Below are 19009 nucleotides of genomic sequence, written 5' to 3'. Positions count from 1 at the left end.
CATTGGTGCACGTGCACAATCTGAATGACAAAAGGCCTAGTAAGATAGTTTGTCTGGTCCTCCTTCTGTCTTCCCTCCCTTGTCTTGTTGAGCCTAGAAACACTTGTGTAGAGGCGCGCTATAAATGACATATCATATATCATATCATATCCGACGTGACCGTGAGTTGCACTTTGAATAGTGTGGCAGAGAATATTGATCTAGTTTATGGGAACTAAGTAACATGTCAGGAGCATTTACTGAAAGATGTCCCTCAATTTTTTAGAAAATGTGGTAGTAAGGTGCAGTGCAGTGATTATTACCTCAATTATCAAATCAATAAGCATGTTTCTTCATTTCTGACAAACCTTTTTCTCATAATTGTGTTTAACAAAATGTAATCAGGAATATGTTTGAATGCATAGCAATGTTTCTGTTTAAAACTCTAGATGTATCTTTGAATATTTTAATATTCTTCTTTGCTAGTAATTACACGCTGGTGTTCTAACATAATCAAGTTAAACGTAAAGTGGGGGTTTAACTTTGGTCGGGTGCACTATGTCCCTGGTCTATAGATTGCGTCGCATGCAGCAGTATCAGCATTTAAGAAGAAAACCCCTAGTCTTCTTGATCAAATTCATACAGAAAAATATATAATGCTGACAACTTGTGCTACAACTGTTTATACTCAAAACACTTGTATGTGTCCTAATAAACAGACAGGATTGTAATGTTATTATAAACTATTGATATTTAATATTGATCACAGCCGACACGTGTTTCGACCTTTGGTCGTCTTCAAGGCAGCTTCTTCTTTGAATTGTGTTCCCTAATGTGGCTCATGCCCGTGGCTTGGCATATGCATTCCATCTAAAAGGTTTTCAATTTTCGATCCTGTAAGGTTTCCAGACCTACTGGTCTTTGTCCATTCAAACAAACTTCTTGATTTCGATTAGAAGAGCAGTCCTCTAGGTAATACGTGGCTTATTGTTTTCTCAAAAAATCCAAATCACAAGAATCCATTTCTGTTCATGGTGCCCTTGGAGTATGTGTCCCGGTGCGCAGTATTATTACAGGTCCCAATACTGGAAGTATTGTGTTTCAGTAGCGGGATCAATCCCGTTCACATCATACACGTTCGCCTGTCTGGTTATTAGGACACATACAAGTGTTTTGAGTGTAAACAGTTATAGCGCAAGTTGTCAGCATTATATATTTTTCTGTTCTAACATAATCATGTTTTTCTCTTTCCCATTTAAATCCCATAGGCTTGTTCAATTACCACTTCTCTTTACCTGATTATTCACTGTTATCACTAACTTCTGGACCCAGTTACACAGCCATACTCAGCTGTCACAAAGAGCGCTTAGTGTGAAACCCGTGTCGGCACAGTTTCCAGACGTGGACCCCTTGCTCACTTTGCTCAGAGACTCACAGCTCCACCTCACTGATGAGGCCCAACAAGGCTGAAACACGTGTCTGGGGTTTCTGTTGGTACTTTTGTTCAAAGGAGGGTTGCCTGGCATTTCGGTGCTGGACTGCCCTTGTGGGCGGGACAAAGACTGATATGCAAATGGATATTCATCCTTTGTGAAAAGTACAGTGAGCAAAAAGCGATGCCTGCAGACTCTCAAAGTGGGGGAAAAACCACAGAACAGGTTATCATGGCATGTTCTTCTGAGAGAGGGGGAGGGGCGCCTGCTACCTTTTTTGGACAATTTGCTTTATGTAAAAAAGCAACGCTTTCAATAAAGTATACACATAGACATGGGTACATCAAAATTCACTCAGAACAACATGTCATAAACATTACAACGGGTGCATGACCACACTGAGTTTCTCGCTTCTTAAGTTATCCTACATAGGGTATCAGATAAGTACCTTTTGAGACCCAGCAATGTATGCTACCTAAAGGTCTATGTATTTAAAGGGCAGCCGGCTGATGCTTTTTTCAGCACCATCTAGTTGCTACATTATATATAAAATCTTTGAAATGTGTAATGTTTTCCATCATCATTTTGTTAAGTCACTCATAAATAGTGTAAAAGGTTCCAACTGGCAATGGGGACAACTATAAGCATGACCCACCCAGGAAGAACTGCCTTGCAATTGACCAAATTCGCCTTTTCAGGCTTTGTCCCCTATTCTAGACTCAAGCAGAGCAGGAGTAGGGGATTGGACAAGTGCAGATGAGTATACCGTCCCAGCGCAATCCTGACCTGCAGATCACCATCGCAAAATGCTATAGGGGTAGGGCAACATGCAGATCCGGGCTTGCGCTGACAAAATGTATAGATGTGGGAGCAGGAGTCATAGGTAAACGCTTTTGAGGAGACATTGTCACCTTGTTGTTCAGTTTTGGAGACCTTCCCTTTGAGATAAAGAGTGGAGATTAATTAGATCAATTGATTTATGTAGAGATCTGCTATCACAAGATGGAGGAAGTTAAAAACTCCGGAACCAGCGGAAAGGTGAACGCCAATGTTTTGGCTCCCCAGATTCAGAAACTGTGCTTGCCACTTGTCAACAAAACACAAACTGGTGCCTATAAGATACATGGGTCGACAGAAATCTCTAAAGGGCATGTACAGCCTACCTTTCCTAACCTGGAGACAGCCAAAAGTTCCTCTCCTAAAATATGCTTTTGAACAGAGTACAATCTTCGACCGAAGATATTGAAACCAACAGCTTATTGTTCACTGAGAAGCAAGATTCCTGTATAGGATAATGGTACGGTTCCATGTAATAATGTCACTGCTAAACATTTTTTTTAACAAGGGGAGCAGGGGACATCCCTGCAACCAGTCCCCATACATAATGTCACCATATATACTATCGCCAATGGCCTTTCCCGGCAACATTATGTATGGGGACATTATGTATGGGGACATTATTACCTGAAACCAATGGTACAGCCCTTTAGTGACAGATAACCTTTCTGGCAACTATTGATTTGAAAGCCTGTCCAAAGTTTAGCAAAGGATCTGGCCTAGGCCCATTTCACAACAGCACCTTTGAGTGTAGCCAAACACACAACTATGTCTTAAGTTGTTCCTACTGGCCTGGTGTATACGCTACGATAAAACGTTAGTGTCAGACCATTGCAATCTGTCAAACAAAATAGCAACAAAGACAGTTCAAAGGTGCCGTTCACAACCACCGGCTGTTGTTGCTGTGCCATTTGAGAAAATAGCTATGGATGCCATTAGGTCCTCTTGCACCATTTAGGAGTGCATTCCGGTGCATATTGGGCATCTTGGACTATCCGACTTGATACCAAAAAGCATTTCCCTTATGCACCAAAAGCACTCAGAACATCCTGAAAGTGTTAGTACCAAACCTCACAAGACTTGGCCTTCCATGGGACGTTTTGGCAGACCGAGGCCTATCTTTTATGACTAGTGTCATGGAGGAGATGAAGGAATTCTGAAAGATCAGAATACTATGGACATCCATCTTCCATCCTCAGATCGATAGGCTCGTCAAGAGATTCGACAAACCCCTAAAACAAATGCTGAGGAAGGATTCTGGCATGATAGGCAGAAATGGTATTTCTTGTTATCCTAGTCCTGTTTACAATTCGTACAATCCTTCAATCTCCCACATGTTTCTCTCCCTTTGCACTAGAATATTGGAGAGGTCCTCAAGATGTACCGGGTATGCGGGTAAGTGGAGACTAAGAGAACTCCAGTCCCAATCTGGCCGAGTTTGTAAAGAATACTAGAGAAAGGATGAGCAGAGCAAAACCATTGTGAGGGAAACCCAGAGAAAGCCCAGCAAAAACAAACCATGTGTTATGATAAAACTGAACGACTATAGAGTGGGGGGTCAAGTATTGGTGCATAGTGTTGAAAGCAAACTACTCGCCCAATTGCATGAACTAAACAGAGGGACAAAGTATCCAAAACTAAAATGTCGAGTAACCCAACCGGACCAACAAAAGACAAATCAGCTTTATGAAAAGCCTGGAAACCTAGGGCACGAGGAACACAATCCATTGTGGACATCACCAACCGAGAGGCAGAGGAAGAACAGGGAGATATATGGGTACAAGGGAAGGATGAGAGGAAGAATACCCTAAAGGTTTCCAAGAACCAGACAGAAACCCAAATAAAATACTGGAAACATTTCTTAAAGACTCCTTGATTTCTTCTCAAGAGTCCCGTTATTGTCTAGCTAGGATAAGATTGTACCCTTATTACAGATCACGTGCCGTTGTTAGGGTTGTCCTAGAATAAGAATACAAATGCCTGGTTTATCGCCTCATAACCCTTTTGTTTTTCAGTCCTTTGCAGAAGTTGGAAAGACACGATAGTACCAATTTTTCTCTTGTGCTTCCCACTCCATCTGAGGAGTAAAAGGGGTTTGGAAAGTTAAAGGGGTGTTTGTGTGTGCACAAATGTCTTCTTAACATACAGTGGAACACTGAGTCAAAAGTCCTCTTTACCTGAACATGGTCAGGTGACCAGGCCCACAATGCCACTGGCCAGAGGAAAAGGCAGAGAGAGCAGACAGGAAGTCGTTGTGTTGGCATGGGGATCTGAGGGGTGCTGTCAAGCAGAAGTGAGCAAATGAGCCACAGTGAATCTAGGAGGAAAGGCCAGCTCGTGGAAGCCGGTGGATGACAGACACAAAGCAACTCAGCGGTCGCATGGATAAGAACCCCTGCCAGAGCCCAGGAGTGTTGGATGCTGTAAAGGGGGAGTTAGAGTGAGAGGCCAGCAGAGCCGCTGTCCTGTCACGATGATGTATGAAAAAGAGTAGACTGGGAGATAAATAGAAAGCAATGCACAGAACCAAAACAGGAGCAAGCTTTTGTGAAAGGAGAAGGAGATAGAAGCAGGGAGAAAGACCACAAAATGGAGAAGCATCTGCGCCCTAACCCTGGCAGAGGAAAACACTGAAAAAGTGGATATTTAATGAACTACTATATACTGGGATTTGGAATTCCTAGAATGCACTGTGCATGTGAATCCAAGGAGTAGCGCTGCCTGCTGGAACCTGGAATTAAGGATCCTACAGCAGCTTGAGAAAGTGAACTTAAAGTGAAACGGTGCATCATGGGACTTAAGAGTCCCCAAAGCATACAGAGAAAGGGAATTTATAGCTAATCATTGCACACTGAGATCACTGAGAACACACGGATAAAGTGAATATAGCTTAGAAGCGTAGAACGTTGTTGAGAATGTGAAAGTAAGATTAACTTTCCATGCTCACCCTTAAAGTCAGAGTTCCTAGAAAAAGAGATTGCACATTATGGCAGGCAAAGCCGAATCAGGGGGCGTACTAGGGAGGGTCGCGATAGTCTCCGTGTGGGCTCAGGGCTGTCATTGGCCCTGGAACGGCCACCTGACCAGGGGGTGATAGCTATTCACACCCTGGTGCTCCTTTTGGGCTGCAAATAGCTGTATACATCTTTTTTCACCAGCGACTGGCTTCCCATGTATTGCGCAAGCCCAATCTCCCACGAAAAGAAATAAAAACAAGATGGCATCCACCATAGTACGTAGAAAAGGAATTGAACTCCTTTTCTATTTCTATGGCAGGCAACGAGGACGGGGATGGAGCACCGCGACCAGAGCAGAAAGCTCAGGTCTAACAGGTAAGTGGGTAGGGAGGGCGTGGGATGGAGGAAGGGTACTCATGGGGGCCTGGGGGCATAGGCAGCTGGAGGGAACAGGGAGGAGCTGGGGCAGCAAGGAAAAAACATGGCAGCGCCTGGGGAAGGGGCTCAGATGGCTGATAAATTGCAAACGGTACATGTGGCAGTTCACCCACGTGTTTCCAGTCGCCAGATTGGCTGAGTGCCATTTCCTGGATGTCAATATGGTAATTTGTACCAGGCCAGGCAACGGCCTGCCAGCCCAAGGGCTTAGGACTGTTACCGGCCCTGGTACGCCCAACAGACAAGGGGATGATGGCTATTCACACCGTTGGGCTCCATCCAGGGAGCGAATAGTTGTATTAATTTTTTCACACAGGAGACTGGCTCAGCACGTATTGCACGAGACCAATCGCCAAAGAAAAAACATATTTAAAATAGATGGCTACCACCATAGTAGAAAGAAAAGGAACTGAGTCCCTTTACTATTTTTATGGCAGGCACCGAGGACTGGGATGGAGCGTCACGACTGGAGCAGAATGCTCCGGTCCAGCAGGTAAGTGGGTATGGAGGAAGTGGGGCAGGGGAGGGGAAGGGTTCAGGGATGTCTTTGGGCTTGGTGGGGAGGGTGGGAATGGGGGCGTGTGCAGGGAGAGGATGGAGCAGCAAGAGAAAAACATGGTGGTGCTCAGGTGGAAGGGCTGAGGTGACTGATGAAGCGTGGGAGGTACACTGGCAGGTGGAAGGGCTGAGGTGACTGATGAAGCGTGGGAGGTACACTGGCAGTCCACGACCACGTTTACAGCCACATGATTGGCTGAGTGCCCTTCCTTGGATGTGAATGGAACTTCACTGAGCAAAAGATAGTAAAGAGAAACACTGCATGCTGCAATTTGTGAGTCAGAGTTCCTATAGTTCAAAGAGTAAGCTCAAATTCACAGAAACGTCTCAAGAGATTAACTGCAGTTAAGTGGTCGAAGTGGGCGGGAGCATCTGGGAACAGTGCTCCTCTACTTTTTTAAATTAAGTGTTTCTGTTCCTATACTTTTATTTTAAAAAATAAACCATTCCGGAATGGTTTCCTTTTAAAATAAAAGTGTAGGAAGAAGTTGAAACTTGCACTTTCAGTGCACTGCACTAAATAGTCCCTTAAACAGCAGTTGTATGTGTTTGGGGGCTTGTACTGTGCGAGGGAGGGGGCGTGGTGATGGGGGTTGCGGGGAGTGGCAGTAGGGAGCATAGTTCCACTACTTCTTTTTGAACGCTTCGACCACTGCTGAGGTTGGAGCTGCCTGGAGTGAGTCAACGCAAATACTGCATGCCGACCTGGAAGTCACAGGTCCCAATGGAAGTCGGGAAAGTAATACACAAACGAGTAATTGAACAGGGGCATATGAAGGGCAGGAAAGCCAGTGCCCAATAGTCACGGTGGAGAGGAACAGCTGTGACAACTTGAACTTGACTTTGATATTCTCAGACCACATGACAATCCACATTCAGAATATTATAAATAAAACCTTCCAAATATATATTTTTTCCACCATTCATTTGTTGATTCACATATGGTGGCATGTGGAGTCTTCTGGGCTTTACAAACTAGAATAATTCACATTTCTGAGACCTGTGAAATCTACCTCTCACCTTGGAAGTAACACTCCCAAGCTATGTCTAACAGCAAATTAGCATGTGCGTTAACGAAAATGTTTTCTGCCAATTTGTACACTTTAGAGATACAGATAATTAGAAGTAAAAATTAGGTCCTAATCAATAAAATACGGTACACATATATGTGTGGGGAAATGTAGCAATCACTCCGGCATAAGGGGTGCGGCGGTGTGTGGAGGGCCGGTAACCGTGAGAGCCTGGTGAAGGCTCAGGGTCCTGTATGCCCCTGGAAAGTGAGGGATACCTATTAGCACACTGGAGCTCTTCGCGGGGTGGGAATACTTTTATTTTGTTTTTTTTACAGAAGACGGACTCTGTGTGTATTGCGTGAGCGCAATCTCCTGTGTAAATAGATAGGGGACCTAGTCTCTTTTCTATTTCTATGGCGGTCGAGATGGGAAGGAGAGTAGAGCTGGGAGTAGAATCATTTTATTTGTCGCGCTAACATTTTTTCAAGTGGTTTGTTTCTAAAGTTGTTTGTTTCTTAAGTTGTTTGTGGATAATATAAACCTACCTTCCCTTGGGTCGCACCTTTATGATCCCAGGCAACTTTTGAAATGATCCTCCCCTAAAGTGTAAAGTATTTTCACAACAGCAGGGAATAAGATCATAAATGTGAAGAAACAAAGTGGAACTTCTCCAACTATTAAATCAGGGAGAATTTCTGGATGTTCCACAATGTAACAATGTACGTTTAGGGCACAAATAAGCTGTTTTGGTTGATGAACATCAGCCATATGTTATGTTATGTTACTTGGTATTTATATAGCGCCTTATGTATCACTGGTATGATCTCAAAGCGCTGGTAGGTTAAACGCCCATGGGAACCGCAGTTCAGTCAGTAGAGAGAGAGAGTGTGGTATGGTGTGTGGGTGCACCGGATATGTGTGCAGCTGGTGTGGTTGTTGCATGATACCTGCTTCTTAGCGGTAGGTGTGGTGCTGAGGAAATAAGTTGGATGTGTTCAGTCTGGAGGGTGGACACCCAGACTAAAATCTGTCTGCGTTAGGACTGAGGAGACGCTTAAGCTAGCCGGAATGCGCTCAGCTAGCTGTGTTTTATTAGGATGATGTGGAGTTCATGGGGTTTTGTTATTATGAAAACAGCTAAACCGAATGTGTCATAGTACAGCTGTGTTCTAGTTGAATGATGGTGTATAGGGGAGAGTAAGCATAGTAGTATGATATGGTGGATATCAGGAAGCGCCTGCGATCAAGCACGAGAGCAGGACAGGGGGCATACATTAGGCACATTTTCTAAGTTCAACAGTAAGTGAGAGAAGTCTATCTAAGTGTTGGATACGTTATAATTCACAATTCCAACTAACTGAGGGATATGCTACAATCATAATTCTATCTAGATGAGGCACCTGCTATCATTCACAATTCAATATAAGTGTGGCACATGCTATCATTCACAATTCCTTTCAGGTGTGACCCATCTATGATTCACAATTCTATCTAAGTGGTGGATATGCTATCTTTACAATTGAATCGAAGTGTGGCACATGCTATCATTTACAATTCAATCTAAGTGTGGCACATGCTATCATTTACAATTCCATCAAAGTGTGGCACATGCTATCATTTACAATTCAGTCTAAGTGTGGCGCATGCTATCATTCACAATTCCATCCAAGTGTGGCACATGCTATCATTTACAATTCAGTCTAAGTGTGGCACATGCTATCATTCACAATTCCATCCAAGTGTGGCACATGCTATCATTTACAATTCCGTCTAAGTGTGGCACATGCTATCATTTACAATTCAGTCTAAGTGTGGCACATGCTATCATTCACAATTCCATCCAAGTGTGGCACATGCTATCATTTACAATTCAGTCTACAATTCAGTCTAAGTGTGGCACATGCTATCATTTACAATTCAGTCTAAGTGTGGCACATGCTATCATTCACAATTCCATCCAAGTGTGGCACATGCTATCATTTACAATTCCGTCTAAGTGTGGCACATGCTATCATTTACAATTCAGTCTAAGTGTGGCACATGCTATCATTCACAATTCCATCCAAGTGTGGCACATGCTATCATTTAGAATTCAGTCTAAGTGTGGCGCATGCTATCATTCACAATTCAGTCTAAGTGTGGCACATGCTATCATTCACAATTCCATCCAAGTGTGGCACATGCTATCATTTACAATTCCGTCTAAGTGTGGCACATGCTATCATTTACAATTCAGTCTAAGTGTGGCACATGCTATCATTCACAATTCCATCCAAGTGTGGCACATGCTATCATTTAGAATTCAGTCTAAGTGTGGCGCATGCTATCATTCACAATTCAGTCTAAGTGTGGCACATGCTATCATTCACAATTCCATCCAAGTGTGGCACATGCTATCATTTATATTTACCGCTGGAGCTCTGACATATTTCTGGAGTAAATGAATTCTAGCCCAGAGTGATACCATCTTCATCCTCTAGTGTGCTTCTGTACTTAGCACACAGTGTCAAGGGTTCAAACAAGGCACAAACACCTGTGCAGGCACCCATACAGCATCATCACCATAGCCTTAAGCAGGTTTTCCAGTGTAGGCTTTCAGCACAAAACCACAACAAACAAATCTTGTGTTCTGAGTGTTGCATTTTAAAGTAATGAAAGCTGACTGTGGTTTAATTTAAGAATGCCCAAGCATGTGCCACATTTGAGGGCACGTATTAAAGTAGGGGAAACAAAAGACAAAGAAAATCAATGTAATTTTGCTCCCTGCATTAAACTTTGGTTGTACATTTAAGGAACGTGTAGTGAAAATGCTTGAGATTTTTTTTTTTTTTAAAGAAAGTTGTTTCTAAAATAAAGAAAATGAATTGTCAAACTTTTACACAAAATTACACACAGTTAAAAACACATTCACATAAACAACAATGAAATAACTAAGTAAACCTTTTTGTTTTTAAGAAGAAACAATGCACACCAAGAGGTACAATCGCAACATATCTCAGATAGTTTTACTGTACACATTTGTGATTTTAAGCGATAAACCATACAAGCAATATTTCACTATACTATATATAAAACATTAATAGTACTATTCGGTAGGTAGATCTTCTCAGATGATTTACACTCTAAGTGAAGCAACATGTGTTTGAGATAGCGTAACTTTTAAGAGGCAGGAAAGGCAGAGGAGGCGTTTATATGATCACGTGTGCAGCACCCTCTGAAATCTTTCATGGCACTTTACCACAATACAACTAACACAGAGAAATGTACCATGGCTATGAACGCCATTCTATGTGTGCTTTCTCTAAAAGCACACATCCACTACAAATCAAAGGCTTTATCATGATGTCAATGAGGGCACCGTATTGTGTCATACACCCACAGCAGCTTTGTTGTGTAAGTTGAGCAATGCCTCTTCTTCTAAACAGCACACACACATAAGACTGCTGCCATACACGAGCAGTGCCCTACATACGAACTTCAAGTTACAGCACTTCTGTATTCAACTTGCCAGTGACATCTGTCTCCCAGGAAATGGACATCTAGGGCCTCATTACGAGTTTGGGGGTATTTACATTGGAAATAAGACCCAACTTGTTTACCATTACTGCCGCTAGGTCTGGCCAGGTAGTGAGTGGGGTCATGGCAGAGTTAATCCACTTTTCTGGATTGCATAGGGCCTCAAAGGAGATTTTGAGGAATTATTGTGCAAGGTAATTCTGCTTGCGATAATTCCACTTGTGAGAATAGCTCATTTTTGCGGTATTAAGAGGGAGGAAAGGCCTCCAGCTAAATGTGGGAGTTAGCTCTGCCACTTCTCCACCAAAACCAGAATTCCATTACTGCCACTTTAGTGCAATTTTTTAACTGCACCACCAAACTTGTAATCATACCCTATAGCCATGTATCTGTTTTGTGGCTATAGGGGCATTTATGTCGGTGTAAATTATGTCAGAGCAAAGCCAGGGTTGCCGAAGTAGAGCCTATTGTGTAGAGCAGTGGGAGAAATGGCCAGGCTGCATGGTCCCTAGCACTCTCTATCTATGTAACAATAATCATTGGATTCTTTATGGCAGTCATATGTCAAGTGTAGTATCACATGCCCCAGCAAACTTCAAGCCATGACTAAAAGAGAGCAATAAAGTTCCCACCATTACAAGTGAGAACAACAATGAAAGTCCTTCACACAAGTCAGACACATACATTAAAACAGTACAACCAAACAAAGGCGGTTCTCTCAAGTCTCAGAGGTCTGGGGTCTTTCTATTAGAGTGATATTGTTGGCAACCAATTGTAACTAAGTTTCAAACACAATATTTCTCTTTCATCCAATGGCAAAGGAGAAACATGCAAACAGTGGGGCTAGGGACACATCATTAAGGCGGGTGTGAGGTCTTACATCTTTGCCACTTACCACTATGCAAAGCAATAGTATTTGCTCAAATAGGTGTTGCAAAAGCATCATCCAAGAGCCTGAACCTAAGGAGTGCCCCTGCGGACCAATGGCACTGAGCGATCACAGGACACGTAATCTGCAAGCCTTTCAACACGTCTGAAGATATCGTTCATGCACAGTGCCAACCCACTACACACCATACCTATGATTCCCATCATTGTGTATTGGTAACACTGTGTGCAACTAAACAAATGTTTACAGAAAGGACTTTACCCCATCCTAAAAGGCAGGCAGTTGTATGTACGTAATAAGCAAACATATTGCACATCATTGGACTACAGGACACCACACACCCAAAAGTGCATATGCATTTGCTTAACTATCTCTGAAAAGTCAGTAAACCTGCAACTGGAAACTTCATGACAGCTCACATATTTTAGACAGCGTCATTGCAATCCTTCGTGGAGAACTGAAGAGTCCGTCCCTTGCTGTTAAACCAATGTTCGTGCACGTAGAAGTCGCAGCGGCACCTTTTTACTGCCGGCTGCACACACCAGACCTCACCGCAGTTGTTTCATTGGAGAATGTGGCATTTATTTATATATTTAATTATACCGCGCCATAGCCCGCAGGCTTCAGGGCGCCACATGTACACGCAGAGTCACATTATACAAACAAGTCACGGGACAACATGAATCTAGATTAAGGGAGTTATTCTATTTCGCGTTCTATTTCGGAAAGGGCTAGAAGTACAGCACTATAAGGAAAGATCGATGCCTCGTCAACTCGTACAACCAAATCTAGTTCAAATCCCCAGATCAAATCCAAGGATGGATGACGGCTCCCGCTTCAGGGAGCAAGGCCATGGAACCCGCTCAGCTGTGGCAACCGCACCGGTTCACCGGTTCACCAGGGCCACTGAACTGAAAATGCACCCCTTCAATGCATCCTACCACCAACTCCCTCGCTAGTATACGGCTAGATATTTAGTTCCCTCTCTGTTCATTACGTAAGGGAGTGATGGGCGAAACACCAACTTCCTGAGAGACACCTATGCTCCTTCACGAACACAAGGAGAGCTACTGCTCCTCGGCTTTAGCTGCATTGGCCGGTGCAAGATGCCAAACAACTGCCACAACGTTCCCAAAAGCAACACTGCCAACCAATCACACAACTTACTGATTTTGAGGTAGCACTGGAGGGTGAGGCCACTGGCAGGGGCTTCGCCGTCGCCATATGCATAGGGGGCAGGGTGAAGCGCTGCCCGGTGTCCGGTGGCGAGGAGAAGGAGCGGAGCCGGGCCTCTAGCCTTTCGGGTTCATGCTTGTACGATTCCAGCGGGAAGGTTGGCTGTTTGGTCACTTGCGTCGGAGTCGACGGCGAGGAGGCGAGTCCTGAGGCTGGAATGAGCAACACAATTAATAATTAGACCTCGTCTGTATGAAGCAAGCCCAGAGCAGCGCAGCCTAGGAAAGCAACATATTAACTTAGTTGTCAGGCAAACTGCCACAGCGTCAAGCTGTCCAGCAACACAGTACACACCTCAAGCAACGTTTTATTGCCGTTCAAGAAAACTTTCGGAACTGCTCCACTTTGAAAAAGCAAACTGGACAATAAACGTGCTTTTTAATGCTATGCTTTGCCTGATCGAATAATATGTTTCACGGCATTTCATTTCATATATACATATTTTAGTGCCTTCCACTCTAATTTAACAATGACTGTGTACTTTAAACTCAAGTTGTGTTGCAGACCTGGAAGTTGTCCCAGCACAGAATCTGGGTAATGCTAGAATTTCCTTCCTATCAGTCCTCATTAAAAAGAAAAACCAATCTGTTTTCTTTCGTCTGGGTTAGTAGCTTTGCATTTGTAATCAGGAGGTCGTGCAAGATGTTACTTTGCTGGTATGGCAACCGGCCACAGCCAGCACTACAAGATAATTGGCTCCAGTAAATGTGTATCCAGTTAATTGCTGCCTGTAATCCCGAGCAGCGTAAGTGTACCCTAAAGCTTCCGACAAAGCACACCCTAGGATGGCAAGCCTTTTCCGCCTCCTTGCGAATAGCCTCCTGGCATTTGCAGGCTCAGACCTTTCCCAGGTGCAGGTGCTCCTGGCAATGCTCCACAAACCCACCCCCAACAGATCCTCAAACAAGCAAAGACCCCAAAAGGCAATCACGTGTGTAATCTCCCACGCTAACTCGGCAACAACATCGCCGCAACCTTCCTTTCACTTTGGCCTTTGAGATGATCAGCCATGATCAACAAAATGACTTTAAAGGACATTTTTGGATTGTTTCCAGGACAACAATTTAGTCCAGCCATTTGCAAATGGCGGGAGAGTTTCCTTTATTGTGTTCCCTTAAACATGTCCAAAGAATTGGCCCTTCTGATTCACATGGGACAATTGAACGCCTACTTACGTTAAAAACAAGCCCACATGTGTGAGTGTGCATTGGGTTAGTGGGCAGAAGATATATGGCAGAGAATAGGCCCATCTTCTGGAGTTGCAGCCCTGGACTTCCTCATTACGAAATCAGGACTACAAGTCTTCTATTGTATATTGTATTGCATTGCATTTTATTGAGAGTACGAGGTGTGCCGTCCAGAAAGGCTTAAAAGCAGCCATGCAGGCAATCCAGAATCAGGTGCAGTACAATGGAGGGGCATCGGGTGCAGTACAATGGAGGGGGCATCAGGTACAGTACAATAGAGGTGACATCGGGTGCAGTACAATGAGGGGGCATCAAGTACAGTACAATGGGGTGACATCGGGTGCAGTACAATGGAGGGGCATCAGGTACAGTACAATGGGGTGACATCGGGTGCAGTACAATGGAGGGGCATCGGGTACAGTACAATGGGGGCATCAGGTACAGCAAATGGGGGGCATCATGTGCAGTACAATGGAGGGGCATCAGGTACAGTACAATGGGGGGCATCAGGTACAGTACAATGGGGGGCATCAGGTACATTACAATGGAGGGGCATCGGGTGCAGTAAGTACAATGGAGGGGCATCGGGTGCAGTACAATGGAGGGGCATCAGGTACAGTACAATGGAGGGGCAGGTCATATCCAACTGAACAGTAGATGGCGCTGCTGTCTGCAGGAGACGTAAGGAAGGCATTCTTCTTAACCTTTTTCACTTAAATAGCCTTTTAGCAGTGCACCTCGTAGGTTTGTTTGATCTAGTGATGAATCGTGTCATCTTTCACTACGGGTTGTGGGTCTTTTTTTGTATTGCTTTTTGTCGTGGTCTGGACTGTGTTGGGATCCGGGTGTTATTTGTATTTTGTATTTCTATTTATTTAGGAACAGGGTGTCCTTTCAAAGAGAAGGGACTTACAAATCAGGTCACAGCAGAGAATAGAGGCAGTGCTAAGTTAAGGCGCCTTTACATAAGAGCATTTTTGCATTGAATGACCTACATTACATGAGAAGGGGCTAAGAGCAGGAACGTACACCAGACAAGGGGACTGGCGAACAGAGCAATATTTTCAACATTGAAAGCCTCAGGCCAGTATTGACATATTTGCAAATTACTTCTGGAGTCGTGTCGAGGTGCAGCAGATCGCAAAAATTGGCGGCAAGCACCATTTTCCCATCGACCTCACATTGGAGCATTGGTATGGTAGAGTTGTGGAGTGAGTAGGATTTGACGTTTCTCCCTCGATTTCCCACTGCACCATTAACATTTGGGTGCATTAATGCCAGGATGGGTTTTCACGCTGGTGCTAATGCGATGGATTCTTATGGAACCTGTTGTGTACGTAGTACACAGCATGCGTAGTTGATAATAAAGGCGGCGCCCGGCAGTTGGGGCCGGAGCGCCGGAACGAGCAGACGCCTCCGTGTCTGTTCCTGCGCGGCGTTGCTGCGCGCAGGGCATGTACGCCATAGGGGCCCGCATGACACCGGCGGCCCCCCCGATCATCACACTGGCGACGAGGAGGAGCCACGGCCCACTCCCATGCCCGGCTGCAACGCTGTGTTAAGCCCGCCGCGTCACGGACTAACGACGCACCGGCGGCCATTTTTTTTTCTTCGATCCGCTCCCCGTCACGTGCGGCGACCGTGGTTGCGGCCCAACAGGGTGCTCGTGCGCCACTCGCCGACGGCGCTAGCAGAGAGGAAAAAAAAAAAACAATTTTTGGAACGCCCACAGTCTTGCTGGTGCAAGGCTGTGGCACACAAGAAGAAAGAAGAGGATTTCGCTCCCACCACTACCACAAGGCCACATCTACCACCTGTGAGTACCTAGCAAAAGAAAATGGGTGACGGCGCAGACGATGAGGGTGCCGCAGCCCCGATTCCCCGCAGAGCCCGCAGCTCCCTAGCCCCCATGCCAGAGTTTGATGCCACTGGACCCCCTTCCAAGCTAGGACCGAGGTGGCTGCTGTGGGTTAAAAGACTGGACATGTTCTTCAGGGCAGCAGGGGTTAACGACGATGATGAAAAGGTTGCGACCATGATCTATTCAGCAGGCGCAGAAGTCCACAAGATCTATGACTCCCTGACCATCCCCGTGGTCACTTATGACGCCGTCAAGCAGGCACTTAAAGACCATTTCTTACCCATGGCCAATGTGGATTTTGACAGGTTCGTCATGGGCGCTGAGAAACAGTTAGACGATGAACCCCTGGACAAATTCTGCGCCCGCCTGAGACACCTGGCGACCTCTTGCAGATGGGCCGACGAAGAGGAGATGGTCCGCAACCAATTACTACAGGGGTGCAGCTCCAGTAAACTTCGGAGGCAAGTGTTGAGGGAGCCTGGCCTAACCCTCCAGCAGATCCTGGACCTGGGCAGAGCACACGAACTAGCAGAGGCCAGAGGCGCGAAAATGGACGCTGCCTCGCGACCAGGGCACAACGAAGACGCATTTGCAGTAGGACGGTCGGCTGCGAACAGGTCAAGGTGGGCGCCGAGAAAGCCCGACACCGCGTCCGCTCCAAGCACCGCCCCATCGTGCTCGAACTGTGGGTATGACCTCCCCCACAGCGGTGACTGCCCAGCCAAGTCAAGAACATGCGCCCGGTGCGGTATACCGGGTCACTTTGCCAGAACGTGCCGTGCGGCTGCCCCTGTCACAACGACAAGAGGACCGGAGAGAGTGGGGCGAAGCAGTTCCCGCAGAGTGAGAGGCATCTCCTCCATTGATCAAGGCCTGCAAGACCTAGATCTCGCAGAAGAAGAAGAGGAGGAAGAGGAAGAGGAAGAAGTCTTCTTCATCTCCAGCATCGCGAGATGTTCCAGCACGAAACGCCAACCCAAATGCACCGTCGACATCAAGGGCACTCCCACCCCCATCCTCATCGACACCGGGGCTTCAGTCTGCGTGCTAGCCACCAAACACTACGTAGCCCTGCCAGGCCCACCAGAACTGTCGACATCAACAGCGAGGATATATGCATTCGGTGGCGACACCCCCTTACCCATCCAAGGTGCATTTATTGCCCCAGTATCGCATGGACAAAACTCCATCAAGGCAAGATTCTTCGTCACCGACGTCAGCCCCCATTCGCTGCTAAGCTGTGCGGCGTCAGAAGCGCTCGACATCGTGCATTTCACATTTGGGGTATACCATGCAGATCTTAAGAGCATGCTACACAAGTTCGCGAGTCTCTTCAAGGGTATCGGCAAGCTGAACGCAGACCCCATTCGCTTGCACATCGACAAATCCGTAAGGCCGACAGCCCTCAAGCACCGCCGAATTCCATTTCACCTGAGGGCACAAGTGGAGGCGGAACTGCAACAGCTAATGGACCGAGACATCATCGAACGGGTAGAAGGGCCCACCCCGTGGGTTTCACCCATCGTAGTGGCCCCGAAGCCGAAGCAACCAGGGGCTGTACGCATCTGCGTAGACATGAGGCTACCCAATGCTGCCATCAAAAGAGAGCGCCACCTCACGCCCACCCTGGACGATATTGTTGGAGAACTCCAAGGCGCCAAGGTCTTCTCCAAACTAGACCTCAGATCCGGCTACCATCAACTGGAACTGCACCCCGAGTCGAGGTACATCACTATGTTCACAACGCATGAAGGATTGTACCAGTACAAGAGACTCAACTTCGGGATCTCATCCGCGGCTGAGGTCTTCCAGAACGCAATAAGAGGAGCGTTGTCCGGCCTGAGGGGTGTCATTAACATGTCCGACGACATTCTGGTCTTCGCCAAGTCAGAGAGCGAACACCTTAAAAGGCTGGAACGCACGTTTGAGAGACTCCAGGCGGTAGGTCTTACACTACACCAAGAAAAGTGCGAATTCCTGAAAGATCGGCTGGAATTCTTTGGGTTCACCTTCCATGCGAACGGCATTTCACCTGACCCCGGCAAGGTAAAAGACATAAGAGATGCGCCTCCGCCCACATCTCCTGCAGAAGTTCGGAGCTTCCTGGGGATGGTCAATTACTGTGGCAGATTCATCAAAGACCTAGCCTCCCTATCAGAACCATTGAGAGCACTCACCAGGAATGACGTACCGTGGCAATGGACAGCGGCAGAACAAAGATCATTCAATGCCATCAAAGAGGCCCTGTCAGAGCAGGAGACGATGGCCTACTTCCACCCCAGCCGGGAATCAGAGATCGTGGTTGACGCCAGCCCCGTAGGTCTAGGGGCAGTCCTCATGCAGGCCGACGAACTGGGAGCGATGAGACCCATTGCCTACGCTAGCAAGGCCCTCACCGACACGGAAAGGCGCTACTCGCAAATCGAGAGAGAGGCCCTTGCCATCCTGTGGGGATGCAAACACTTCAGGATATATATCCTCGGCAAACCCGTCGTCGTGGTCACTGACCATAAACCCCTGATTCCCATCCTGTCAGGCACCTCCTCAAAGCCGCCTCCCCGGATCGAAAGATGGATGCTATCGCTCATCGAATACAGCGTCAAGCTGGTGTACCGCCCGGGCACCCACAACCCCGCAGACTACCTGTCCCGCCACCCCGGTACGAGGGACGCCCAGAATCCGGTAGAGCTATCTGACGCGGCGGACGCCGTGCATCTCGTCGTCGAGTCAGCCCTGCCAGTGGCCCTGTCGAGGGAGAACATTTCAGATGACTCGAACTCTGACGAAGCATTCTTGCGAGTGAAAAGAGCGGTTGCCACAGGGGAATGGCGAGACGTCCTCCTGAACAACGCCAGAAGACACCCAGAGACGCAGAGGGACCTGCAACTGTTGTGGAAGGCTCGACACGAGCTCTCAGTGTCCACGGATGGCCTACTGCTACGAGGTGACCAGATCGTGATCCCCAGATCCCTGGTCACAAGGGTTCTCCAGCTAGCCCACACAGGACATCAAGGCATGGCCAAGATGAAGGCGCGCCTGAGGCTGAAAGTCTGGTTCCCCGACCTGGAACACCGAGTGACCGAGTTCGTAAAGGCATGCATCCCT

At 46.5% G+C, this 19009-nt stretch overlaps 1 protein-coding gene across 8 annotated transcripts in view; it reads right to left on the bottom strand.

Annotated features, from left to right (window-relative positions):
- PRKAG2 (protein kinase AMP-activated non-catalytic subunit gamma 2) overlaps positions 1-19009 on the bottom strand; it is a 2090293-nt gene that overhangs the window by 558005 nt on the left and 1513279 nt on the right. For all 8 annotated transcript variants that reach the window (XM_069647770.1, XM_069647769.1, XM_069647768.1 and 5 more), the window contains one exon: positions 12788-13008. In XM_069647770.1, the coding sequence (XP_069503871.1) occupies positions 12788-13008 (221 nt within the window). The remainder of the gene's footprint in view (positions 1-12787; positions 13009-19009) is intronic.

Source organism: Ambystoma mexicanum, chromosome 2q, assembly GCF_040938575.1.
Source record: "Ambystoma mexicanum isolate Mex_15411 chromosome 2q, UKY_AmexF1_1, whole genome shotgun sequence".
Taxonomy (NCBI): Eukaryota; Metazoa; Chordata; class Amphibia; order Caudata; family Ambystomatidae; genus Ambystoma; species Ambystoma mexicanum.
The sequence above is the reverse complement of the archived record's forward strand: the minus strand, read 5'-3'. Positions and strand labels throughout refer to the sequence as shown.